The following is a 25,016-nucleotide window of genomic DNA, read 5'->3' as shown; positions in this document are numbered from 1 at the left end:
TAATCGGTCGATATAGTAGCAGGCATGGTGTTTGTTCTTGGTCGAATTGAGTAAGGCTAGCCGACATGATGGCTGCTTAAGGCGTGCCATCCGAGCTGCAGATCAGGAACAGGTATTTGACTGGGAGCGATATTTGGCTCTCGTAGTACACGGATTGAGGCCAGTAGCAGAACTGGGAGAAAGTCAGTCGAAATGCCAGGAGTTGACGACATCATCTTGAGGCCTGAAAACGCCATGTCTTGCAGAATAAAGTTCATAAATGTATTAAAGTAGCGCACCTGTCGTAGTTGCGTGGTCGGGTAGAGATGGAGAGGTGCTGGGACTGCCGTTTTCAGCACCAGATGGAGTTCTCAATAAGAACTCAGGATTGAAGGAGCGGACGTGTCCATCGACGAGATTTAAACATGTGCACAAGGCTTGAGGCCATGTTTTCCTCTCAGCGCAGTTGTTTCCATAAACACCGCGGCCGTGAAACATAATGTTTCAGCACTTTGATAGCTTCCATCTGATTGAAAGCCACTGCTGGCGCCTTGGGATGATATGCCCTTACTAGGAGTCATGCCGGTGCCGTGATTCATCTAACAATCACTGTTGTTCGAGCGATCTGACTATCGAGTTTTTGGCCGTGTAGTGGGGATGAGGCATCTCGGAGTAGATGGATAAATCGCTGCAGATGCACTTGACGTCGCTGCGACCGGTCGCGTTCTCATCGCCGACACCGGTAATGACACGTCGGCTAGAATTTTAGTGTGGCTTATTCTTGAAGGCCGTGCATACAGCACAGTCTCGTTTTATGCTGTTCCATGCAAGTTCGTCAAAGTGGAAGCCGCGAAGAGGACACCTGCGGCGACATTTAGCGCGAACGCGTGACGTCACGCATTATCGCACGTCATGGAGGATGGTAGCTGAAGACAGAGCTTGAATGCCTTCGCAACGGTATCATCATCCAAATTGCAAACAATAGTGTTGTGAAGTAACTTAGGGTAGTGTGAGAACTTGATCATCGTTGGATTGCAACCGATCGACTTCCTCCTACGTACTTTTGGCCAAAAGTGCCCATTCATCCTTCAAGACATCAATGAACGCCCGACCATCCTGTCAACGCCCACCAACCAGGATGGCAAACAGATGTAGACTTTTTCGGGCTGCCTTCGCAACACTCACCTCATTCAGAACTGTCTAGTTTCTCCGACATCGCCAGCAGCTCACTCTGGATGTCCGCCTCTTGCTTGACCTTGATCCTTTTTGGTTCTGGCGCCGCGATCATTCCTGTGGTCTCAGTACCCGCTGAGCCAGCAGTCGGGAGCGCAGCCTCTGCGTTCCGCTTGGAGCTGAAGTCTGCATACACTCCAGCCATGTCGCCAGGAATAGCTATAGGTCTCTTCCGAATGGTTGCTGTCGGGATGTCGAAGTACGGTAAGCCTTGAATCGCCTTGTTGGTGATGCTCAGTGGCTTGGTGTTGCCGTCGATAGGCCCGGAGACGTAGGGCCTGGGTATAGAGCTCTCGTACATGGACAAGACGGGCATGGTACCGCTGAGCGAGATTTGAGTGCTAGCCTTGATTCTCTTTGCCTGTGCTTCTTCTTCTGGTCTCCTTACACGCCAATCGGGGGTGTTTTGTTCTGATGAAGCCGGGCGACCACAGAACTCATATTCGGCTGTTTTGTCGTCATGAAGTAGGCCCCTGGCAAACACCGTGGTAGAAGTTTCGAGATATGCAGGCCGATCGCGGTTGGGTCTGTTGGCCTTGATGTTGCCTAGATTGTCAAAATCATACAGCCAAAATGTGCTGAGCTCCCTAGCGGTGTATGTTCGGGATTTGTAGACTGCGTAACAGGCGTCGTCGTCGAGGTTTACATACCTTGAGGCTCCCTTCTACCGTAGATAATGGGATGCGGTACCTTCCCCATGTACATCTTCCAGGTCGGATGACCGCGTACTGTAGTCTTCGACCCCGTAATGAAGGCCTTGTTGGAGTCGCCCCTACCATCGCCATCGGTCCAAAGGATTCGCATTCGTTTTCCGTTGGAGACCATTGTATTCTCCCGGCCGGGGGTTGCTGCTGCGATGTATCCAGGTTTTACCATGATGTCTCCACCTGGGTGTTGTCTTACCTTACCGTCCAGAGGATATGAGATATGCCAGACGAATACAGGGGTTCTTACTTGAAGCAAAGACAGGGGGACTTACCGTGGATTTGGATGATACTATAGCGAAGAGTGAAGGAGAATCTCAACCGATACGAATAAGAGAAGGTGAAGGAGTTGTGACTGAAGAGAGGTGGATTATATAAAGCTCTGCTGCTAGCGGCGGTGACGGCCAGTAGCCACGTAGGAGGCGAGGTGTACGTTGAAGTACACCGTGGATCCACTGCCACGAGACTTGGACAAGAGAAGAGATGGGTGATGATGGGATGGCATGCAACGATATGAGAGCCTTCGGCGAAACAGCTCATGGCTATCGCAAAGTTTCTGTACACGAATTTACGTCTCCTACGATTAGCGAGCAACAAGATTGAGGATTAGCCTTTCTTAAAGGCGCGTACTGCTCTTCGTGAAGACTCCGTGCAACGATTTGGACAGATGTTCTGTAATTGAAGTCGAATAGTCGGTGACACTTTTCATACTGGGAAATCGTTACTGCTCGACATGAGCACGATGAGAGGACAATCGTGTATGATGACAAGGTATACGTGAGGAGCTTTTTTCTATGGCGGCATGGCTCAGAACCGCGGACATTATAGGAGCTCAGAGTGGTGTTAAGAGCAATTGTGGACGAAAATAGTCTAATTATGTCCTTACGGCATCTCGTCGATGGTCCGTGACGATGATGATGATGGTGCGGTCGAGTCGGACCTTCCTGGCGGATTGATGTCAACGATGTTGGCTCGGGCCAATCAAAGACGCCAAGAAAACGGTAGGTCATCCAGATCGAACTTCATGACCGCCACCACTTGCATCGCCAAATCCAACGCTCGCTGGACCCCCGAGCATCAATTGCGCGAGACAACACACATACAGCAATCACGATGCTCGCACGACACGCACCTGCCTCATCGGCGCTCAGCGCGGCCGCCCACCGAACGCTGCCCGCGGCTTCGGCAGCTACTCGCCTTTCGGCCGCTGCCCCCCAGAACCGCACACAGAAGAGGACGCTCGCGACGGTCCAGGATGCGCCACCAAAGAGGACATACGGCGGCTTGAAGGACCAGGACAGGATCTTCCAGAACTTGTACGGACACCACGGTGCGGATCTGAAGAGCGCGCAGAAGTACGGTGATTGGCACAAGACGAAGGAGATCCTTCTCAAGGGTCACGAATGGGTGTGTAGAGGCAATCATACACGGCGTACGAATCAAGGCTGACGGGTATAGATCATCTCTGAGATCAAGGCTTCTGGTCTCCGTGGCCGAGGTGGTGCTGGTTTCCCCTCTGGTCTGAAATGGGTAGGCAACGTCAAGACCTGTCATCGTGACTTCTGCTAATGGTTGCAGTCATTCATGAACTTCAAGGATTGGGACAAGGACAGCAAGCCCCGCTATCTGGTCGTCAACGCCGATGAGGGTGAGCCCGGAACCTGCAAGGACCGCGAGATTATGCGCAAGGACCCCCACAAGCTCATTGAAGGCTGTCTCGTTGCTGGTCGTGCCATGAACGCTACCGCTGCCTACATCTACATTCGAGGAGAATTCTACCACGAGGCTACCGTGCTCCAGCGCGCCATCCAGGAGGCATATCAAGCCGGTCTTATCGGCAAGAACGCCTGCGGTTCCGGATACGACTTTGATGTCTACATTCACCGAGGAATGGGCGCCTACGTCTGTGGTGAGGAGACCTCCCTCATCGAGTCGCTAGAGGGCAAGCCCGGAAAGCCTCGCTTGAAGCCTCCGTTCCCTGCTGCTGTCGGTCTGTTCGGATGCCCTTCCACTGTCGCCAACGTCGAGACTATCGCTGTCGCACCCACAATCTGCCGACGAGGAGGTAGCTGGTTTGCCGGCTTCGGTCGTGAGCGCAACCAGGGTACCAAGCTGTTCGCTATCTCCGGTCACGTCAACCACCCTTGCACTGTAGAGGAGGAGATGTCCATCCCTCTCCGCGAGCTCATCGACAAGCACTGCGGTGGTGTCCGTGGTGGTTGGGATAACCTGAAGGCTATCATTCCCGGTGGCTCTTCCACTCCCGTTCTACCCAAGCACATCTGCGACGACCAACTCATGGACTTTGACGCGCTCAAGGACTCACAGTCTGGTTTCGGTACCGCCGCTGTCATCGTCATGGATCAGTCCACAGATATCGTCCGCGCCATCACCCGTCTTGCCAAGTTCTACCACCACGAGTCCTGCGGTCAGTGCACACCATGCCGTGAGGGATCAAAGTGGACTCACCAGATCATGGACCGCTTCTCCAAGGGCCAGGGTCGTGAGCGTGAGATCGACATGCTCCAGGAGTTGACCAAGCAGGTCGAGGGTCACACCATCTGCGCGCTGGGTGAGGCGTTCGCATGGCCGCTGCAGGGTCTCATTAGGCATTTCAGGCCAGAGCTTGAGGCCAGGATGAAGGACTACGGATTGAAGAACGGCGGTGAGGCGTTGGCAGGTGGATGGGCACACGATGCCGCCAAGAAGGGTCTTCTTGTCTCGCCTGGGCAGTAGAGGAAGAGCTGGGAGATTTGTACTTTGCATTTTCCATGTTTGAACTTTGATTTCGGCGTGCATTTACTTTGAAGAGCTGAGCTGTAAATAGTTTCTCGGCGCAAATAAAGCAAGATTGAAATTGACTCGCATGACATCCTTTCTCGCAGCCATGATAGCAACGCCGGGAACGCCTTGCAAACTAAAGTAACAGTATTTCTCTTGGGCTTCCTTCTCAAGTCCCCATGCAGATCTGGATAAACTCCTCCCTCGAAATCGCGTTATCGTTGTCCATATCAAATTCCTCAATCATAGCCACCAACTCATCATGCGACAGCGCCTCGCCCAACTCCCTCGCAACACGAGTAAGATCCTGCAGAGTAATCGTCCCCTTCCCGCCTTCATCAAATAGTTCAAAAGCCCTAAGAATCTCATCCCTGGGATCACGACTCAGAATCCTCTGCGCCATGAGCGTCTGAAAAGCCTGAAAGCTCAACAACTGTCTGCCCGGCGCCGCATACTGCTGCTGTTGCTGTTGTTGTCTCGAACTCTGCTTCCCACCCTGTTGACCCCCGGCTGTCCCATACTGTTGCAGAATGCCCAGAATCTCCTGTTTTGGGAGATCAAATCCGAGTGCTTTCATAGCGACTTTGAGCTCGTGGTAGTCGATGTAGCCGTCCTTGTCGAGGTCGAAGAGGTTGAAGGCTTCGCCGATTTCTTCTCGTTGTTCTTCTGTGAGCTCGGCGAGGGAGGCTGCGCCGGAGGCTTCCATGCGTTGGGCGGTTTCGCGCGCGGCGCGCTCGCGTTCTAGGCGCTCGGATTCGAGGCGTTGGGCATTTTTGGGGTTGGGGGGGAAGGCGGGTGTGCTGCTGAAGGTGGGTTGCGGTTGGGTGGGTTGTTGGGGTGGTGCGGTGCGGTTTAGGCCGTAGCGTGGGCCGGGGCCGAGGGGGTTGGAGGATGTCGCCATGGGGAGGTTTTTGGTGGTGGTGGTTGAGGATGGGTGTTGTGGGATTGGTGGGGTGCGCGAGGTGGTGGTGGTGGTGGTGGTGGTAGACTCGCGCGGCCACGGTTTAGTAGGTGAGATTTGTGTTCAAGGAAACTTGCACAGGTTCACGGACGCTGTAACGGTGTACGGCGTAGTTGCGACAATTGTCCTCGTTGTTTGGAGATTCTCAATGTGGACGAAGATGCGCGGTTGTTTGGGACGCGAGGCGCGTCGGGCATGAGAGCTTAGCTGCAGCTCTAGCGCGATTTGGCCTCCAGTGGGGAATTGAGTTGTGTAGGGCTGACAGAGGCCCTGGCATACGACTACGATGTAAATTCCGGTACAATATAATAGCACTTATTTGTTGGTTCTCCTTCCGAAAGCGATCCCGAGATCTTTCTCCGTTTGATCTATTCGATGAACGGAGAGGACCGCTCGATTACCGCCACGAATGTCCACACAGCTGATCGAACCACCGAGGCAGTTAGAGCGCAAGCAATATGCATTGCATGTAAGCTATCCGGATTTGACATCCATTCGGACCTTCAATCTTCACATGATCTGAAAGACGCCTGTCTTATCGAGCAACCCTGCACTTGGAATGACGCAGTAAAGCGGCTGAGAGGAGGGCGTGAAGTAAAGGAGTGTAACGTCTCACCAGTCACAAAAACAAGTCCTTTGTCTGGCACACCTTCTTCCTAGCCAGAATCCCAGTCATCCATCTCTGGCTAGACCGGTCTCTTCCTTTCAATGTGACTCAATCCGGCTGTGCAGGAGGATTTGTCGCCAAGGCTGTCTTCAGTCACCAGGCAGCCGTAGGTAGCAACAGCGATGCCTGAGGGGTACCTTATGCATTCCCTTCATACAAGTCGCGCCCGGACAACGTGTCTTTTTATTCGTCAATCGCTATCTCGCTTTGTCATGCGTGCAGCGGCTGCAGTCGTATCAAAGGGTCTTTTGCTGGCAATCGTGTTTGGGAGACGCACACGTGACGCCCGGTGACGGGTTAGCGCAATTTTGACGTGCCTTCCTCCTAAGTGCAACCTCACCTTTGCTTGTCCCTCCAAACCCTCGCGCCCGTCGCTCTTTCCCTTCCATGACGGCCATTTCACTACTTAATCAGTGCCGCGCCTGATCTTCTTACTAATTCCACTCTTTACTCTTTTGCTCCTCGCAGGAAGCCCCCACCGCGCCTTGTTCTCGTCCGCCCATTCCTTGGCGCGTTTTCCGCGAAGCTCTCATCAACACCTGCCTCTCCCAGAGCTGCAGCACCTCGATTCTATCAACCACCCCGCATCCACACGACTCTACAGCGCATTGCTATCCAACTAGACACCATCACACGCGCAACCCGTCGGACACGCTTAAAATGTCCTTCGGCGGTGGTTTCGGGGGCTTTGGCTCCAACAACAACAACCAGTCTACTGGCTTCGGTGGATTCGGCTCGACCAACAATAACACATCAAGTGGTAAGTAAAAACTCTTGCTTGAATTCTTGGATCCCTTTACGCGCGACCGCTCCGATGCGCCCTGCGACATCGCCACGGCCATGACGACGAACCGTGTCTAACTTGCCTTCCGCCTCAGGCTTCGGCTCAAACGCGAACACCGGGACGAGCATATTCGGCGGCGGCGCAAATACGGGCAGTACAATGTTCGGTGGCGGCAACAACGCCAGCTCGAGCTCGCCTTTCGGCGGCTCAGGTACGTGGACCGGTTGCGCTTCACCATCGCGTCGCTATTTGGATTACTCCGCGTTTTTCGAGGTCGCTCTTTGAAGTACTACAGGGTCGCCAACGACGCTACGTGTTCCTGTGCTCCATCGCGATAGCCTCAAACTTCACGAGGATCCATTTTTCACGACCCGGACCAAAGACTAACTTTCCCTACAGGAGGCTTCGGCGCTAATACGGCACCCAAAACCGCTTTCGGTTCGCAACCCTTCGGCAGCTCGACAACAGGCGGTGGCCTCTTTGGTGGTGGAGGTGCTTCAGGTGGCAGTGCGTTTGGCGGCGGCTTCGGAGCGTCGAACAACAACACCGCTACCTCAGCTTTCGGCGCCAGCAACACCAACACTGGGGGTGGTCTTTTCGGTCAGAGCAAGCCGGCGACAGGCTTCGGCGCTTCAACAACAACTGGCGGAGGTTTGTTCGGAGGCGGCAACACTAGCAGTGGCTTCGGATCTACCAACGCGAACACCACAACGGGCGGTTTCGGTTCCAGCACTACTGGCGGTTTTGGTGCAGGCAACAACCCACCCCCAAACAATGGTACCGCCAGCACTCCGTTCCAGGCATTTCAGGAGAAGGATGGCACAACAGGCAACGCGCAATCGCAGTACCAGACCATCACCTTCCAGCAACCGTATACCAACTACTCACTCGAGGAGCTACGAGTAGCCGACTATAACCAGGGCAGGCGGTATGGCAACCAAAATGGCCAAGCTGGAGCGTTCGGACAGAGCACTGGCTTCGGCGGATTTGGTAGCAACAACAACACCACTGCTTCCACCGGCGGCTTTGGTGCAGCGGCCAATACTGGCGGCAGCTTGTTCGGCGGCGGCAATACCAACACCGGTACCACATCGGCATTTGGTCAGGGCACCGGTTCTGCTTTCGGAGCAAACAACAATACTGCGAGCGGCGGTCTTTTTGGTCAGAACAAGCCTGCAACTGGTGGTCTATTCGGCTCAAACAACAACACTACAACTGGAACTACTGGTGGTCTCTTCGGAGGTGGCGCCACTACGACAAACAACACTACTGGTGGGTTTGGGTCTGGAGGCGGCGGTTTCGGTGCATCAACAAACACTGGTGGTGGTCTCTTCGGTCAGAACAAGCCTGCGACTGGCGGTCTATTTGGAGGTGGTGCCGCGACCAACACTACCTCAACACCTTTCGGGGGTGGTGCCACGAACACTGGTGGCGCTTTCGGTCAATCGAACAATGCCGGCGGTGGTCTCTTTGGCCAATCCAACAACCAAGCCTCTTCTACCCCCGCGTTCGGAGCCAACAACACCGCCACAAATACCGGCGGAGGTCTCTTCGGCAACAACACGGGTGGAGGCTTTGGACAGAACAACCAGGCTCCTGCTCAGAACAACACCTCTGGAGGTCTCTTCGGCGGCGGTGGTGGTGGTGGCTTCGGCCAGAATAACAACAACCAGCAAAAGCCCGGTGGCCTCTTCGGCGGTGCAAGCACTGGTAACACGGGCGGTGGCGGCCTCTTTGGTCAAGCCAACCAGAGCCAGCCCGCTTCTGGCGGCTTGTTCGGCGGTTCTACTGCTAACAATAACACCAACAACACTGGAGGTGGTTTGTTTGGGCAGAAGCCTGCTACCGGCGGCGGTTCTCTGTTCGGCGGCAACAATGCTAACACTGGATCATCTGGTGGAGGCTTGTTCGGCAACCTCGGGAACAATAACAACACCCAGCAGAACACAGGAGGTGGGCTCTTTGGTGGTGGCCAGAACAACAATCAACAGAAGCCTGGCGGCCTGTTTGGCGGTTCTACATCGAACACAAACACTGGAGGCGGTCTCTTTGGTAGTGGAATGGGACAGCAAAACAACCAACAACAGGGTCTTGGCGGCTCACTCTTCTCGAACCAGAATCAGCAACAAGAGCAACCCAGCCTCAGCAACAGCTTGTTTGGGGCTTCGGGAAGCTCCCTGTTGAACACGTCGATGAACACCAACCCTTACGGCAACGACGCCCTCTTCGCTGGACTTGCTACCCCGACACAGAGCCCTGGCCCAATCGCAACTCCCTTGTCGAGCAGTCAGAAGAACAAGAAGAACGCCATACTTCCCCAGCACAAGCTCAACCCGGCTGCTTCGACACGACTTCTTACACCGCAAAACAAGAGGGGCGGTTACGGATTCTCATACTCCACCTACGGCACTCCAGTCGGTGGTGCGAGTCAGAACGGTGGCCAACTCGGAGGCAGCCTGTTTGCGAGCGGCAGTCTGTCTCGATCCCTGGGTAAGAGCCTTTCCACGAGCAATCTCCGGAACAGCTTCACACCCGAGACGAATAGCATACTGGCACCAGGTGCGTTCTCCAACACGGGACGAAACTTCGGTAACGGCAGTCTCAAACGACTTAACATCAACCGTTCCATCGCCAATCGGGCCCCACTGTTTGATGAGCCTTCCCAGAAGCGTGTCAGCTTTGCTGGTGGTGAGAGCCCCAACGGTGATGCTAACGCAGAGACTGCGCTGGTCGTCAGGCAAGATGAGGAAGATGCTTTTCCCCGCCCCAACAAGGACACCAACGGCGAACCTTCTCGCCCAGCAATGCAGCAAGTCAATGGAACGGAACTCGCCCGCGTTTCGGAGGAGCATGTACTTGCCCCCAAGTCCTCTGCATCCATCAACGTTCAACCGGGTCAGGACCCCAAGCCAGGCGAGTACTGGTCAAGCCCCTCGCTGGATCAGCTGAGGAGGATGAGCAAGCAGGACCTCAAGAGCGTACCCAACTTCATTGTCGGTCGTCACAACATTGGCCAAATCAAGTTCAACCACGGCAAGCCTGTCGATCTATCCGAAGTCGACCTTGACAGGTTATTCGGTGACATTGTTCAGCTCAATGCTCGTAACGCTACGGTGTACGGAGAGAGCTGCACCTGCCTGCCAAAGCCACCGCTTGGCAGCGCCCTGAACCAGCCTTCTGAGATTGTCCTTGGTAACTCTTGGCCTCGTAACAGGGCTGGCAAGAAGGATGTCAAGCATCTTGAGCGTCTCAAGCGAGTGGCTGGCACTACTTTCATCAAGTACAACCAGTCCACTGGCGAATGGACCTTCTCTGTTCCCCACTTTTCGTCTTACGGTCTAGACTACGACGACTACAGCGAAGACGAAGGCGAAGACGAAGATGCGTCAAGCGATCTCAGCGACGTCCCTGATACTCCTGCTGAGCAGCAGCACCGCTCGAGCCAGATGACCAGCACACCTCAAGATGACTCCTTCATCAGCCCACAGTCGCAGTCTAGCCCCGATGACACCTTTGACTTCAAGAAGGGAATGCGCGGTAGCCGTACTAGCGTGCCTGGTGGCTTCGGCGATGAGACGGCGTATGTGGATGACGAAGATATGGAAGACAACCACGGCGAGTCTTTTTTAGGGCAGCGCTCCGTGGGTTCGCTTGATGGGCAGCACGATGCTGACTACTCTGAAGAGAGCGAATCGGAATTGGCGCGCGACCAGAGCATGGCGGATTCTGTGTCGGGACCAATTCGAACCACGGAGCAAGACACCGCTAAGGAAGACCCGTTCAGGAGCACTTTGAAGCCAAAGTCGATCTTGAAGCCTAGCCAGCTCATGAAGCCCGGAGCAGGCACACCTACAAAGGCGCAACCGGTATTCGATGACGATTGGGCAAACCAACTCCAGCGCACCATCAGCCCAAAGAAACAGGATCGATTTGCTCTCCGCGAAAGCCAGGGCAACGTACTACGAGAACACGAAGCGCAGCCTACGAAACTTTCGCAGTCCTTTGGTGCGCGACAGATGACTACTGCCATGGATTTAATGGACTCTCTCTTCGGTGAGACCGAGAAGCAACAGTTTCCCAAGCGTGGTGGACACGGTATTGAGGTTTGAATTCCCCTCCCTATTGGCGTTGTATTCATGGGGCGTAATCTGTGGCGGGTTTCCTACGTGGTTCTCCTTCATAGATTGACGCTAGGACCTTACGTCCGCCCGTGTATGTAGTCACAAATTGATATGGGACAAGATTGCTGAAACTCTTGTCTCTAGTTACCCTATTCAAAACGACCCAAAACCGCCTCCGATCTCGACGAACTTGCCGATGCCGACAAAGAATTCCACGCTTGCAGCAAACCCCATTTCAGCGAAACCAACGTCTTGATCTACGGCAACAAGGGTCCCTCGCACCTCGAAGGTGGTGTCTTCCAAACCGCTCAAGACCCACTCGTCGATGCTACAAAGGATATGCGCTTCGTCAAGATGCCTACCTTTACTGATGTAAGTTTGTAGGCTATGACTATTGCTATGATATTGTTACTGATGATTGCAGTGTGCTCCCGAAACTCTGTCGCTTCAGAAACAATACACGAAGATTTACAGGGCCAATGGTGTACCTTCAGCAAGGCTCCTGACTGATCCTGCCCCAGTCGAGTTCTCCAGCATGGCAAAGGCCGTCGCGCTCGACACTCCGGCTGGCGTTCATGAACAACAGGCTTGGCAACTGCTTTCGCTTCTGTTTGACGATGCCGACCGGGTTCCAGCCGACGTGCAAGAGGAGAACGTCAACACTTACCGGAAAGAGAAGCTGTCTGAATTCTGGAAGCTGCTCGTCTGGGATGATGCGCAGAGGCATGCCCAGCAAGCCGCCTCGCCTGAAGAGCGTGCGATCGCCCACCTCAGCTGCAACAACGTTGCCGAAGCTTGCCATACATTGCTGGATGGACTCGACCTTCGGCTAGCCACGATGGTCTCGCAGATTGGTGGTGATGAAACGATGCGCCAGAGCATGGTAGCTCAGATCGAAGAGTGGCGGCGTCTGGATATGCTCTCCGAGATGGAGGACGCCCACCGTGCCCTCTACGAGCTTCTAGCCGGCAATTGCAGCAAGTCTGAAGGCAAAGCGGGATCTGGCAAAGAAAACCGTGCCTCTACCTTTAATGTCTCCAGCCGATTTGCCCTTGACTGGCGACGGGCCTTTGGTCTTCGTCTGTGGTACGGTACGATGATCGACGAGCCCATCGAGATGGCTGTCGCACAGTTTGCGGACGCCGTTAGAGACGGTAACGAAGACGTCAAACCAGTTCCCTGGTTCATTCAAGACAGCGTCGATATGGGCTGGAAAGATCCAGATGCTGAGCACCGAGAGGACCTGCTCTGGGGCATCCTCAAGCTCTATGCGGCAGAGAAGATGAGCCTTCCTGCAAATGTCGAGGACGTTCTCGCTCCCGAGAATGTGTCCGGCAATCCTTTCAACGCCCGTCTATCATTCCAACTATTCCAGCTCTTCAAGTCTAGGCAAGAAGACGATGCTGAAGCAGATGAGCGCAAGGTCGCTATGCCCACCGCTCGCGGTCAGGATGAAGAGGATGACAATTTCCGCCGTTCACTGCAGTCGTGGTCCGCACCTGGCGCTGCAGAAGATGTGCAGGCAGCGAACCCGCTTGTCGAGTTGGGTGATAAGATCACTCTCACATACGCGGCTTCGCTACATACACCAGAGCACTGGACCACTGCGATCTGGGTATACATACATTTCTCTTCTCCAGCCACACGGGAGCACTACATTCGCTCGCTTGTCAACCAGTTCTCGAGCTCATACTCCTTGGAGCAAGGCGATGCCACTTATGACTACCTTACAGGCGATCTCCAGGTGCCTGCGACATGGCTTCACGCTGCCGCTGCACTACAAGCGAAGTCGGGCGGCGATGCCTTGCACGAAGCCACCCATCTCATCAAGGCGGAGGAGCTGGAGGAGGCGCACGAAGTGCTCTGTCGAAAGGTCGGCCCTGAAGCTATCGTCTCTCGCGACTACGATGCCCTTCGTGAGCTCATGGGCGGCTTCGTGTCAACGTCGCCATTGGATCGTCCCAAGGAAGCGTTACAAGGCTGGGCGCAAGGCGGTCAGATTTACTTCGACTACATTGAGCTGATTGACCTAACCGGCCAACGCTCAAACTACCGCGTCGACGAGGAGCTAGACAACCGTGTCCAAGAGCTTCTTACCAAGCTACAGCGCGCTCTGGAAATTGCCGGACGCGACAGGCTGGGTACATGCGGTCTAGAGGAGCGTGTCGCTCTCATGGAGATCGCTGGTACCGTTGCCAACCTTATTTCAAAGACTCAGGTAAGTCAAGTTCTTCTTTCTGGCCATCGAGAAGTCGTACTAACATTCACACAGCGATCCAACCGCAACGCCATCCTCAAGCTCCCCCTCACCGAGGATCTATGGCTCAAGCACTCGATCGACCTCAGTACAAGCTACTACCGCAACGTCATGGTCACTAGTCGGTAGGACCGGTAGGACCGAGTACTCGAATCTGGTGGATATACTTGGCATGACAGCAAGCATGGAGACTTGGGTGATCTACTCTGGCAGGAATGGGTGACTGGGATACTCAACCCAAAGCTCATGGCGTATTGAGGTTGGAGTGATGAATGGACCAACTTTTCGCGAATGAAGCATGCATGCTGGGATACTGATTAGACTGGGGAGGAAAAGCGACTTCACTTCGATCATGTGTATAATAGGTTTTGAGTGTGGAAAATGAGTTTAATGCATTGTTTATGTTATTTCATCATGTGCTCTTTCGGATGCTGAAATCAAGTTCTCGCTATATCTGTCAAAGTACACTAGTTAGAGACATGACTTTGGAGACGGAGCTTTTGTTGTGGAAACGCGTGACTCAAGTTCTGAGACAGGAGAGTTACCGCTGAACCTTTCGAAATCAAGGCGTTCAAGTTTGAGAAGCGTATGTTGAACGAAACACGGAGGTGGTAGAATACGACGACTTGTATATCTCCGCGCCTGGTGATCACGTACCTGAGATGAAGGAGTGGCACTGATATATGCGGCAACTACATGTGCATGTGTTGCCATCTTGCGCGAGTATATAAATCCCACCCACGACCCTCAAGCCTCGTTACTTATCTGCAATATTCTCGCGACATGTTCCAGAAATACACATGCTTAGTGGCAAGCTCTTCTGATAATCTAAAACGGCTATGAATGGTATGATGTAAATATACATGTCCATCAAGGTACTAGATGCTATGTACAATGGCACCGCTTCGCCTCACGTTCGCGGCACAGAAGCCTGTGCCTGTTGCGCAGATGGAGCGGTGCCATCTCTCGGTGGCCCCTGTGAACGCCCACCGCGTGCACCACCTCGACCACCCCGACCTATCTTACCACGGCCGCCTCTAGCCGCATTATCGCGACCAGGTGCGCGACCACCAGCGTCCTGTTTCGGACCTGCCTTTGGTGGCGCATGTTCCTTCGAAGCTGGTCCAGCACCATCACTTTTCCCTTTCCCACGATCCGCATCATCACCCCCTTCCTTCTTATCCTTATCCTGACCCTTCACCTTGCCGCCTCTTCCACCACGTACTTTCCCTCGACCACGACCAGCACCTTTTGAGAGTTTGTCAACGAGTTTCTTGGTTTGTTCTTCTTCTTCAATAACGCGTCTGCTTTCTTGGTCCCACCATTGTTGGAATTCTTGTTCTTGTTGGATCTCTTGGAGACTGCGCTTGGCTGCTGCGTCGCGGATTGATGTCTTTTCTGCTTCTTGCAAAGAGAGAATCTCCATCATGCTGAGGTGTTGGCTAGGTGAGGTAGGTGAGTGTTGTGGTAGGGGGATGTGGCGGACTGATCGGGGGGTTGGGATGGGGTCTGTGGAGACGGACATGCCTCGCTCAGAGGCAGCGGGACGGGGTTGGGAGGGTAATCCAGCGCCGTTAGCATCTTGGCTCTGCGATGCAGTTCGCTTGTCCCTTTGCTTTGATGCAGCGCCCTTCTTCGCAACGGTTTGTCGCATGGTAAGCTGAGGGGTGCTTGATGCGCGAGAAGGCTGAGGCGATGGCTTCGATGGCGGCGACGGCGCCACCACTGGGGCCACGACAGGACTGTTACTCGGTTTCCGATGTGCGGCTGCTGTCCAAGGGGATACAGCTGGTGGAACAGGCTCTGGCTTTGCGATAGGTGTGCCGAGTTGTTGTGCTTGAAGTAGACGTTTGCGCTCCTTCTGTGACAACTTGGCACTGGCAGCCTTCGCGACTCGCTCGCTCTCACCTCGTGAAAGACCAAGCGACAAGTTTGATGGCGTAGCTGAGGAGTCTTGAGCCATGATGTCTTTGAGATCTAGCTTAGGGCCTGCGAGCGGTGTGGTACCCCACGGCTGGCCGGGTAGTCTTGTCTCCTTGACGGCTGGCGGAGGAAGAGGACTGACAGACTTCAGTGGTATGTTTCCTCCTTTATCAAACGTATGTGATGATGGTCGTGGGATCGTGCCCCAGGGTGTCTCAGGAGATCCGACTGGCGTTTCCAACGCCTTCTCCTCCCCAATCTGCTCTGTGAACCGCGGAGGCTTGATCTTCTTTGGCACATCGTCATCGTCTTCCCCATCTGACATTTCAAACATGAGGTCCTGGGTGGAGGCTTGACCCTTCAGTGCTGGTGAAAGCACTGGACTCTTAGCTTCTTTCGATACTCTTCTTCGGTTGCGCTGACGTAGCGGGGAAGCTGCCACTTCTTCCAGACTCTGAGCTCTGAAAGAGGACGAGAGATTGTCGCCATCCGCGTACTTGTTCGATAATACTATTGCATCGACCTTGGCGCGCTTGCCTCGCTCTATCCTTTCGGCAAGCTCTGGATAACGGTCGAAGAGAAGAGCCTCAGCTCGTCCACTTCTTGCAAAGGGTAGATAAGCGAGTTGGTTTTCATGGGCAACCTGGTTGAGCTCCAGCAGCAAATCCTCGTCCAATTCGTCTAGTGAGCCATTCTGCATGACTGCTTCCAAACTCAAGCACACGTACTCAAGGGCTGCGTCCTTGAACTCAGCAACTGAGCTAGGTGCAACTGCTGACAAGAGAGAGCAGACGTTTCGAGCATTGACTGGCCTCCAATTAGCGAGTGTATAACAAGACCAAACGTGAACACATACCATAGCGACCTATGAGTCTTTGACAAATCTGTGACAGACGGTCCAACATCAGTTCATTGGCCACAGACATGACGTCCATAACATGATCGAGCAGCTCGTCGAGCGCTAACAAGTCATTCAGGTCCTCACTCGTGACATCCTCAAAAATTTCCTCGCCAGCGTCGGTGTAGAGGTGGCGAACGATGAGCTCAAATAGACGCGTCTCAACATGCGTCAAGTCGATGTGAATGAGTGAAGACTCTTCAGTCCGCCTTCCCGCGAGCCACTGACCACCAGCACGTCCTCTGAACAAGCCTTCGAAGAAAGGACAACGTTGGCAAATTACATCCGAATGCAGTAGCATCTCGCCATCAGCAAGGTCAACGATGACGTCACCGGTCTCGAAGAAGGACTGCTCCTTAATGGCGAGCTCCATATCCATGTGCAATGATCTCCTTGGTTTGACCATTTGACGGACAGCAGGCTCGAGCTGTCGCATTTCGAGACGAGAAGCGACCTTCATCAGTTCGGTTCGTACCGAGCGATACCTGTGCGCCAAAGAAGGATAGTGCCGAGTGACGTTCCAGAAGTCTACCACGGAGTCGGTGTAGGCGTAGAGGACTAGATTGAAGATGGTGAGGAAGTCGAGACCCTGGAAGAGTACCAAGACTCTGTCCCCCTCTGCGCGGACAGCAAGTAGATCAGGCACCACGTATTCGGCGCCCCTGACACGAAAGTCGAGCAGAGCATCACGCAGTATACGGCTGCGCCCAGTCAAGATGAACTCGTGAACAGGTATCCGGACATCAGACAGGGTCGATCCGACTTCCATATTGTATGTTCGATCTTGTGTCATCGACGAACCTCGCAAAATGTCAGTCATCTCCGCTTCTAAGTCCTTTGACTTCAAGACACGTTTGCGGAGACCTTGCGCTTCTGAAGCTCGAGTCCAGAACCTTGGTGTTGGCTCTTCATCGTCTGACATTTCCTCATAGTTTGTCAACTCGTGAAAAGAGAGCAACGGTGCAAGATCGTCCCAGAGTCCAGCCTCATCCACACCGATTTGATTCCTGGTAACGTCGCAATCTTTGCGAATCGCGGCGTACGCGCCAAATGCGGAGGCGCGAACAGCAATGACCCTGGTCAAGCCCGAGACACGCTGAAACTTGTAGTCTTTCGGCTTAGACTCTACAGCAGCAGTGATACTTGCGTTCTTGATAGTCGCGCGTTTCGTACGTCTCCAGACGCTACCGACTTCAGTAGTCAATATGATGGAACCGTCCTGATCGACGTCGACGTCCCTTGCTGCCATATGACTCTTCTTGGACGACCAGATACGGAACGGTGCGGACAGTGCTCCTCTGATCTGCTTCGGATTCGTGGTCGATGTGCCGGCGTCCTGGGCACCCTCTGAGCGTCGACTGACCGCGACTGTGAAGACCTCACCAGAAGTAGACAGCGCACAAATGGTGTCACCACCTGACGTTATCTTGCTGATTCTATTTGGTGCAGTATCATACTTCGTAGTCAACCAACTCTCCTTGAGGAAGTTACTGGTGAAGCCGTCCAAAGGGAAGCTGAGTTTAGCATAGCCATAGTTGGCAAATACCCAGACTTCGCGATTCTCCAACAAGCATACTGTAGCACCGTCGATAGCCGAAACCGAGTGAATTGGACTGGAGAAAAGTGCTGCTGCAATTTTCCTAGGAATGACCTGCATCTCAAGCGACCGAGCGTCTGAATCGACAATACCGAGTTGGCCCTCATTCTTGCCAAAGGTGTACAGCGAGGTCGCGGTATGAACGACTGAGTGTATTCGAGATGCGGAGATGCCGGTAACAACATCTCGCTTCAAAGGTCCAAAGATCTGGCGTGGAATGGTCGATATTGGGTCGTCGTCTTTTACGGCGGGCTTCGGCAGCGCATACCCTAATTGTCCGTACGCATTATTACCCCATGAGTAAATCTCGCCTTCTTCGGTAATGGCCAAAGTGTGGTTCTGGCCCAACGCGACAGCAGCCACCTTCTTCTGACCTAGTCCGCCGCTTTCAATGCAGGCAAATTGATATCTCGTCGTTTCGTTACCCGTGCCTAAGCGACCGCCTGGACCGTGGCCACACATGTAGAGATTGGAAATTGGGTCAGTGGTCAAGACAGCGGTATGCAGTTTCGACATGCGTACGTCTTGAATGACTATTGGAGTATTCCGGATGTGAGTAGGAAGATCTACGGTACTGCGCGCTTGGAGGAGCCCAGAATCCTGCATTGGCGCGCCTGTCGCAGCCCAATACTGATTTTGGCGCTCGCGATGCTCCCTATAGAAACGCTGAAGGAGGTGATCTGGTCTGCGCAGAGTGATACGTTCCGGATACTGACGGTCATCTTCATCACCAAAACCGAGAGTGACGTTCTTGTTGCTGCCAAATGTATACACTTCATCTCCCTCGAGGAGCACAGGCGGCGCAATCAACTTCTTGCGCATCTCGTCATCCACATCGCCACTGTCGCCATGAGCCATCTCATCGTCTGAGTCAGAATCGAAAGCAGGCGCTTCTTCGGGTCGCAGAGTCCGGTCCTTGATAGTCATGGAGAATAAGTCCAAAGGACCGTATCCTTCCTTGTCTTTGATCTTGACCAGACCGCGCGCGTGCTGGTTGAACCCGCTAGATCCTTGGCCGAGGATGTCTTGCGCATCGCGGTTCAGAATGAGACGCGCGATGGCGATGTTGCCAAAGTAAAAGGCCCTGTGGAGCGCAGTCCAGCCGTTCTCTGCATCTTGTATGTATACATCGGTCCAAGGATGTTCTAGAAGTGCTTGCGCGAACTCCACTGCGCTTTCGGCGGTGGACGAGGCTGCATGGTGCAGGATAGTCATTCCTGCAGCATCGCGACTGTTGATGTCGAATCGACTAAGATTCGCAGCCGCGCCCATACCCATCTTGCGACCCTTGGCATTTGTTGTTGGCGAGGCATTGTAGCTGCCCGGACTCCCGTTCACTGCTGTGGCAAACCCTCCGCCCTGCCAGCCAGTGAAGCTTTTCTGTGTTGCAGATCGGTGCGTATGCGTGGGGGTTGCGAGGACATGTCGAAAGTTGTCGACATCATCTTCGAGGTAGTATTTCCAGAGATAGCCGCTCATGTGCCGGTAGGAGGAAGGAGAGATCCGAAGCTTGTACAAGGAGCACCTGGCCTCAACCTCAGGGGGGTCGAAGCGTGTTTAAAGGTGCTGGCTGTAAAGCTGAGGACGACTCCGGGTAGGGGGACCGAACGCGACTGGTCGGCGGGGTATGTGGCAGATGCAATCGTTGACGGGGGTAAGACGTGTACGTGTATCGGTACGCGGGTGGGAATGCGCGGGGGACGAGGAAGGGGCAAGGTGGCAAGTCGTCCGAAAGCGATTGCTGGCAGTCAGATTGAGCCTGCAAGAGGTACGATGTGGCGAAATCAGAAGATGGATTGCGAAAAGCTTCCTGGGCAGTCTGCGTGTTTGCAGTTGTGGTGGGAGGCGCAAGTGGTGGGGCGCGAAATGGGAGTGGGTTGACGTGCTAGGTATCTATGACGAAACTACCGAGGCGATTGATTGTAAGGGAGTCGCTGAGTCGCGAGAGTGAAAGGAGTCAGAATGAGAATGCTTTACTTCCTCAAGCTTCGGGCAGGCGCGATGGAGGGGTTAGTTATATGCGGCAGTTGCGAATATCGTTCGGAGGTGCACTGCGGGCGCGTTGTGGGATGGCCATCTCGAAGCCATGGGGATCCAGCCAATGGCGTGCGCCCTCCTCTCCACAAGCTGTTCTCGGAGGTCGACATTGCTTCCAACGGAAGCTCCTGGATTGACTACAGTGGGTTGTGACTATGGCATCCAAGTCATGAGATGTCCGACCTCGGCTATGACACGTAGATGAGGAAGCAGAGCTGGGGAGGGGTTCAGTGTTGCGCGCGATGAAGGCGAGCGAGCACGACTATGCTATATACCATGCACGGCCTCTCCACTCTGACTGGCGGTGAACCTGCCCTATATGACAGACTTTCAGAACGGCGCTTACAATCACTATCGGAAGGGCTTCTTGGACTTTGGATGCGCCTGGAGGGCGAGACTTGGTTGTAAAAGAAAGGTGAACCGCTGCAGGGCGGGAGCTAGCCTCTGGAGGCTACTTGGACCTAGCGATGAGTTCACGACAAGGGAGCTACAAAGAAGGTCCGAAGACGCGGCGTCAATCACATCATCGAGCAGGACATGATAGCACATGTTGATAGCCACGCGTTCGTGGGTGCCTTCGAGTGACGCGCCAAGGCCAGACCGTGGATATCAAAAGCAAGTGATGATGCTTTGCAGTGCATATGCAGCTGAACCGCCACAGGAGTTGCTCTTGCATGCATCGACACGTCTGTTCGACATGGGTCATAGGCAGCGAAGATACGAGTCGGCGCAGAATGTCCATCTGCGCAGACATTGGACATGCAAGCTATACCTTGTGCGTAATGAAACGATGTCGCACGCTGCCTGTTCCTGGCTCGCCGGCCATGACATGATGAAATCGGCACAGCGCGTCTCACCGGCAACGCGGTAGCACAGACGATAAAGCCGATCTTGTATGACCGGTCAGAGGCCAGAGGCTGCGAAAAGGTAAGGTGGGCTCGCTAACCAATGAGGCAATCTGTGCCAGGATAGCCGTCCACGTCGACTGGAGGGGGAGCGTGAATGCGCATCCGCGGGCCATGATGATGGTGGTGGATGATGGCGTGGACACGGTCTCGATGTCGGAGGTGTGGTCCCAGCTCCCTGAGCCCGCCGAAGCTTCCACAACGAGTCACGCCAGTCACGACTTGGACACTGCACACCTCCATCTTCCCCGGATTTGGCCCAAGTCAGATAGATTCCCTCATTGAGCACCTACTGCTAGCTCCCTGCAGCTCCCGATAGCTTTATCTTGCCCGTCCGACTACTGCGCGGCTGCTGCGTCGTTTATCTCGTGGCCGGCCCTGTCGCGAGCTTAGCTATCTTCCTCGCTCGTCATTCCACCACGGCCGCGTGACTGACTCCCGGCGCATGCGTCCCAACCCTCTCTGACTCTTCATACGCCATCCGCCATCCGCCTGCCCTGCCTGATTGTCTGCCTCTATCCAGGACTCAGCCGTATCAGTTGTCGTCCCAACAGCTGCAGCCAACCTCACTGCGCCCTTGTACCTTCCAGCCGGGTGCTCAGCTTAACTCCGCTCATTGCCCCAGGCACGCACTCAACACAGCACCAGCACCCTGCATATCATGGCTGCTGCCTGAGCCCTACCCGCCTGTTGAGCCATCCCCCGCGTGCCCAAGTCTTCTGAGAGACATATCTGACGGCTACTACGCGAACCTGACCCTGGCTGCACTCGTGATGGCTACGCGCATTCACCCTCGCCTGTTTCCGCCGCAACCATAACCGTCCTACTTCACTCGCCCGAGTCCCTCGCTGCCAGTCACGACACGACCTCTTCCCGCCCGTACCTGCAGGAGGCCGCCGCCATGCACCCATACTCGCGCCCCTCGCCGCGGACAGCCTCGCCTGCCAGCAACCTCCAGACCAACCCCACACGAACCAACAACCAGCGGCATAATAGCCAGGACATGACGGCCTACTCCACCACGCCGCCCTACAGCGACCGAGGCGCAGAAGAGTCGGAAGGCGAGATGATGTCGAGGGGAGAGCCCTCCTCCGAGTCGAGGGGGCAATACCACAAGGTCAACCAAGTCATCCAGGTACTTATCTTCTCCTCCCATCTGTCGCTGAACGCATACTCACTCCCAGCAGAACTTCTTCACTAAATCAGCCCTCGCCGTGATCTCTTCTCGCGTATCACTGCCTCCAGCATACAACAAGGATGGCAAGATGAAGCACAACAAGTGGGTATGTGCTGCCTATCCCGTCCCTTCACATTCCCCACTGACATGTCATAGTTCAATGTCGTCCTGCCCGACAGCGATGTACTCCAACGCCAACTCACCGAATGGAAACTCATGGATGCCGTGAACGGCCAGCATCCGTCACTATGCATCGACATCTACCTGGACATACAAGGCCTCGGCCACAACCAGTCGCTCGTCATACACGATGATGATGGAAAGAAGTGGGATGTCGCTGCGGCTCTCAACTCTGCAGATGCGACCTCCCGATCGTCAGGCCGCACTGCCAAATCCACACAGATTGTGCTCGAGCGCTGGAGGGTGCACGTCGGAGACAAGAGCTTGGTGCAGCCTTCAGAGCTGAGCGAACCGCTTCCCAACGTCTACAAGAAGGCCGTCGTCACTTTCCGATCCCTGTTCGCTTACCTCCGCTTCATGCCCGCGTTCAGATACAACAAGGTGCTCGCCAAGCAGCCTGCGAACTCACCCTCACTGAAGCTCAACTACCGCGTCTCGAATGGCGACTTTAACAGCCCCAGCGTCGATACTCTGAGTCTGCCACTCTACCCGACCGACCAGAACGAAAAGATCACAGACATAAACAACATCGAGCCCACCAACTCGCCTGTAGGCCCTCTGTGTGTGACCGTCGAGTACCGCACCAACTGCGAGTTCAGTGTAGAAGACTCGGAGTCTCTTCTGAGTTCGCAGTTCATGGGCCTGGACGACACTTACTTCGAGCAAAAGACACGCCAACTGCCTGGATCACTCCCCGTCAACAAGATGAATGCGCAAGAGAGTCCCGATGTTGGGCAAGCATATGGCAGCCTTTCAACGTTCCACCAAGTTGGTCCGCCAACAGGAACAAGCCCCATCTCAGCTCTTCGCGCAGCACGAGACATGCCGTCATCATCACCCATGGAGTCACCACCACAGAAGCTGCCACCCAACCATCGCACCGCCCAAGGCTCCAAGTCATCTTTACGCTCTGTGGATACGCCATCATATCAGCGACGAACCTCGGTCTCTTTCCAGCCCTTCAAAGCTGGCTCACTCTCATCCTCGCCAGCCCTTGGGGTGCCTCCATCTCCCACCAGCTCAGTAGGAAGACCCGGCAGCTCTCTTGGTCGGACCGCTACACCCAACCCACTCACTCAACCACGTAATCGAACGTCACTGACTGCCCTCCCTCAAACGGCTCTTCGGACACCTTCGTTACCTAACGACAATGTCATCACTTCTTCGGCATCAAGCTCGCCAAAGCCTGCACCTATCAGTCGCTACAGCAGTAGCTTCGGTCATAGGAGGAGCAAGTTTTCCACAGGCGGTGGTAGCAAGACAGAGGATGACAACCTCAGTAGTGGCAAGGGAAGCCTCTCTTCGTCGATGCAACGCGGGTCTGATACCATGAATGAGGGTACTGGGGGCAGTTCCGGTGAAGTCAAGACAGACGATGAGAACATTTCCGATTTCCTCAAGCTTCTCGAATCGAAGAAAGACCTCAAGAGCTTTACACGGAGCGACCAATCCGCGAAGGCAGCCACCATGCACAAGACTACAGCTCAGCTGTCCAAGTATCAGCGGATGCGAGAGTCTCATACGGGCCTTGCTGAATCTGTTTCCTCTTCCACCATGCTTCATCGCACACCGTCATCCTCCAGCCGCCATCTATCTAGCGTCCCTGCGATGATTGCCGGCACATCAGTATCGACAGCGTCTTCACCGGGCAAGCCAATCTCACCCCATACTCCGCACACACCAGCCATCCCATCTCGTCTCAGCGCAAACAGCATCGCTGAATACGACCAACCTACACGCAGTCGAAGCCGCCCTGGTCGAAGGACGCGCGAGCACGATGTAGTCAATGTCGAAGAGCAAAGCGAGAGCGAAGATCAAAACATGAACGCCATTGCCATTCCAACTTCACCACGGCCGTGGCACTACACTCGCCGATCAAGTTCAGTTTCCCAGCAAAATCGGACACTGCCTGACGACGAGCCAGACGTGTTCGGCGTCCGATCGGCCAGTCTTCCATCGGAGGAGGTTGATCGCGCTAACGATCTGCATCGTCTGACCAGCGCAGGTCTTACGTCTAGTGGACTTTTCGCGCAAACGGAGCTACTAGCTAGTGGCAATCGCGATAGCCAGACTGCTGATAACGATTCTCGCGACGACTTACCCCGGCCGTCGTCCACTTCCAACATGGCCAAACGCGGCACCCAGGCTGGTGCACGTGGCCGAGGCGGATTCTTCTCGCATAGCTCTTCTACCAGCCTCAGCACCGGCGGTACGAGCTCGACTGAGCGTCAAAGTCGTTACAACTTCAACAGCCGCGCTGCGACCAACGTCGACGACGACGAACCTCTGCTCTTCCAAATGAGCGAGATTGGTGCCGGGGGCTCCCGACGCAGTCTTGAGGAAGCACGAGGCGGCACCAGCACAGGTAGTGGCGGGAAGCGTGGATCGTACTTCCGCTGAGTCTTTTACTTTCAAAACAACCACGTCAAGCTTATGCACTTCTCGATACTTATTCACCTGCTTTCCCAATGGCGTTTCTGGGGCATGGAGTCTGGGATACCGTTTTCAACCATCCCTTTAGCGTGTTACATACGTTGTTGCGCATTTCCAACTTTTCGTTTTCCCACTTATCAGATTGAGTACCATGGCGGATGGATGGACCCGGCGTTACAAATGGGTGTTTGTTTTCTTGCAAACGGCCGGGAAGGACATCTAACTCTCATGTAAGGAGTGGATTTTCCATATGATTGTCATCAGTGTTTGATGCTCGGTGGGCGCGGAGTTCTTGGGACGGGATAGGACAGGCATGGTATGGGTATGGATACGGTCATCAGGGTAGCGCAGACGTCTTGATTGGATCGTCTACCTTATG

The 25,016-nt window shown here is 54.5% G+C and overlaps 6 protein-coding genes across 6 annotated transcripts; 3 read left to right on the top strand and 3 right to left on the bottom strand.

The window, feature by feature from the left end:
* Positions 1–981: 981 nt before the first annotated feature.
* Positions 982–2,238, bottom strand: BKA58DRAFT_422950 (uncharacterized protein). Its single transcript, XM_046172843.1, has 2 exons — positions 1,863–2,238; positions 982–1,827 (listed from the first exon to the last, which is right to left on the bottom strand). Exons 1-2 carry the CDS (start codon positions 2,086–2,088, stop codon positions 1,166–1,168), a joined length of 888 nt encoding a protein of 295 aa, XP_046022585.1. The 5' UTR covers positions 2,089–2,238; the 3' UTR covers positions 982–1,165.
* Positions 2,239–2,956: 718 nt separating this feature from the next.
* On the top strand, positions 2,957–4,745 carry BKA58DRAFT_471602 (uncharacterized protein). Its single transcript, XM_046175236.1, has 3 exons — positions 2,957–3,323; positions 3,375–3,446; positions 3,495–4,745. Exons 1-3 carry the CDS (start codon positions 3,030–3,032, stop codon positions 4,650–4,652), a joined length of 1,524 nt encoding a protein of 507 aa, XP_046022584.1. The 5' UTR covers positions 2,957–3,029; the 3' UTR covers positions 4,653–4,745.
* A 14-nt stretch (positions 4,746–4,759) lies between these two features.
* On the bottom strand, positions 4,760–5,816 carry BKA58DRAFT_225440 (uncharacterized protein). The gene has a single exon (XM_046166336.1). It carries the CDS (start codon positions 5,596–5,598, stop codon positions 4,867–4,869), a length of 732 nt encoding a protein of 243 aa, XP_046022583.1. The 5' UTR covers positions 5,599–5,816; the 3' UTR covers positions 4,760–4,866.
* A 777-nt stretch (positions 5,817–6,593) lies between these two features.
* On the top strand, positions 6,594–13,899 carry BKA58DRAFT_389869 (nucleoporin nup189). Its single transcript, XM_046170790.1, has 6 exons — positions 6,594–7,085; positions 7,204–7,320; positions 7,509–11,212; positions 11,375–11,602; positions 11,655–13,448; positions 13,503–13,899. Exons 1-6 carry the CDS (start codon positions 6,986–6,988, stop codon positions 13,614–13,616), a joined length of 6,057 nt encoding a protein of 2,018 aa, XP_046022582.1. The 5' UTR covers positions 6,594–6,985; the 3' UTR covers positions 13,617–13,899.
* A 400-nt stretch (positions 13,900–14,299) lies between these two features.
* On the bottom strand, positions 14,300–19,592 carry BKA58DRAFT_225362 (uncharacterized protein). Its single transcript, XM_046166335.1, has 2 exons — positions 16,267–19,592; positions 14,300–16,217 (listed from the first exon to the last, which is right to left on the bottom strand). The coding sequence occupies exons 1-2, from the start codon at positions 19,382–19,384 to the stop codon at positions 14,398–14,400; spliced, it is 4,938 nt and encodes a 1,645-aa protein (XP_046022581.1). The 5' UTR covers positions 19,385–19,592; the 3' UTR covers positions 14,300–14,397.
* Positions 19,593–21,531: 1,939 nt separating this feature from the next.
* BKA58DRAFT_225344 (autophagy-related protein 13-domain-containing protein) lies at positions 21,532–24,861 on the top strand. Its single transcript, XM_046166334.1, has 3 exons — positions 21,532–21,982; positions 22,035–22,130; positions 22,181–24,861. Exons 1-3 carry the CDS (start codon positions 21,749–21,751, stop codon positions 24,602–24,604), a joined length of 2,754 nt encoding a protein of 917 aa, XP_046022580.1. The 5' UTR covers positions 21,532–21,748; the 3' UTR covers positions 24,605–24,861.
* The last annotated feature ends 155 nt before the right edge of the window (positions 24,862–25,016 follow it).

This window comes from Alternaria rosae, assembly GCF_020736505.1.
Source record: "Alternaria rosae strain MPI-PUGE-AT-0040 chromosome Unknown BKA58scaffold_8, whole genome shotgun sequence".
In the NCBI taxonomy this organism is placed as follows: domain Eukaryota; kingdom Fungi; phylum Ascomycota; class Dothideomycetes; order Pleosporales; family Pleosporaceae; genus Alternaria; species Alternaria rosae.
Note: the sequence above shows the minus strand (reverse complement) of the source record. Positions and strands in the feature narration are given on the sequence as shown.

Bases quoted from the DNA above. Each gene is read 5' to 3' on its own strand.
- BKA58DRAFT_422950 (XM_046172843.1), bottom strand. From the start codon at position 2,088: ATGGTAAAACCTGGATACATCGCAGCAGCAACCCCCGGCCGGGAGAAT. The intron at 1,828-1,862 runs GTATGTAAACCT...CCTGTTACGCAG, and splicing joins CGGTAGAAGGGAGCCTCAAG to TCTACAAATCCCGAACATAC.
- BKA58DRAFT_471602 (XM_046175236.1), top strand. From the start codon at position 3,030: ATGCTCGCACGACACGCACCTGCCTCATCGGCGCTCAGCGCGGCCGCC. The intron at 3,324-3,374 runs GTGTGTAGAGGC...TGACGGGTATAG, and splicing joins TTCTCAAGGGTCACGAATGG to ATCATCTCTGAGATCAAGGC. The intron at 3,447-3,494 runs GTAGGCAACGTC...TAATGGTTGCAG, and splicing joins TCCCCTCTGGTCTGAAATGG to TCATTCATGAACTTCAAGGA.
- BKA58DRAFT_225440 (XM_046166336.1), bottom strand. From the start codon at position 5,598: ATGGCGACATCCTCCAACCCCCTCGGCCCCGGCCCACGCTACGGCCTA.
- BKA58DRAFT_389869 (XM_046170790.1), top strand. From the start codon at position 6,986: ATGTCCTTCGGCGGTGGTTTCGGGGGCTTTGGCTCCAACAACAACAAC. The intron at 7,086-7,203 runs GTAAGTAAAAAC...CTTCCGCCTCAG, and splicing joins CAACAATAACACATCAAGTG to GCTTCGGCTCAAACGCGAAC. The intron at 13,449-13,502 runs GTAAGTCAAGTT...ACATTCACACAG, and splicing joins ACCTTATTTCAAAGACTCAG to CGATCCAACCGCAACGCCAT.
- BKA58DRAFT_225362 (XM_046166335.1), bottom strand. From the start codon at position 19,384: ATGAGCGGCTATCTCTGGAAATACTACCTCGAAGATGATGTCGACAAC. The intron at 16,218-16,266 runs GTATGTGTTCAC...ATTGGAGGCCAG, and splicing joins AAGACTCATAGGTCGCTATG to TCAATGCTCGAAACGTCTGC.
- BKA58DRAFT_225344 (XM_046166334.1), top strand. From the start codon at position 21,749: ATGCACCCATACTCGCGCCCCTCGCCGCGGACAGCCTCGCCTGCCAGC. The intron at 21,983-22,034 runs GTACTTATCTTC...CACTCCCAGCAG, and splicing joins AGGTCAACCAAGTCATCCAG to AACTTCTTCACTAAATCAGC. The intron at 22,131-22,180 runs GTATGTGCTGCC...GACATGTCATAG, and splicing joins AGATGAAGCACAACAAGTGG to TTCAATGTCGTCCTGCCCGA.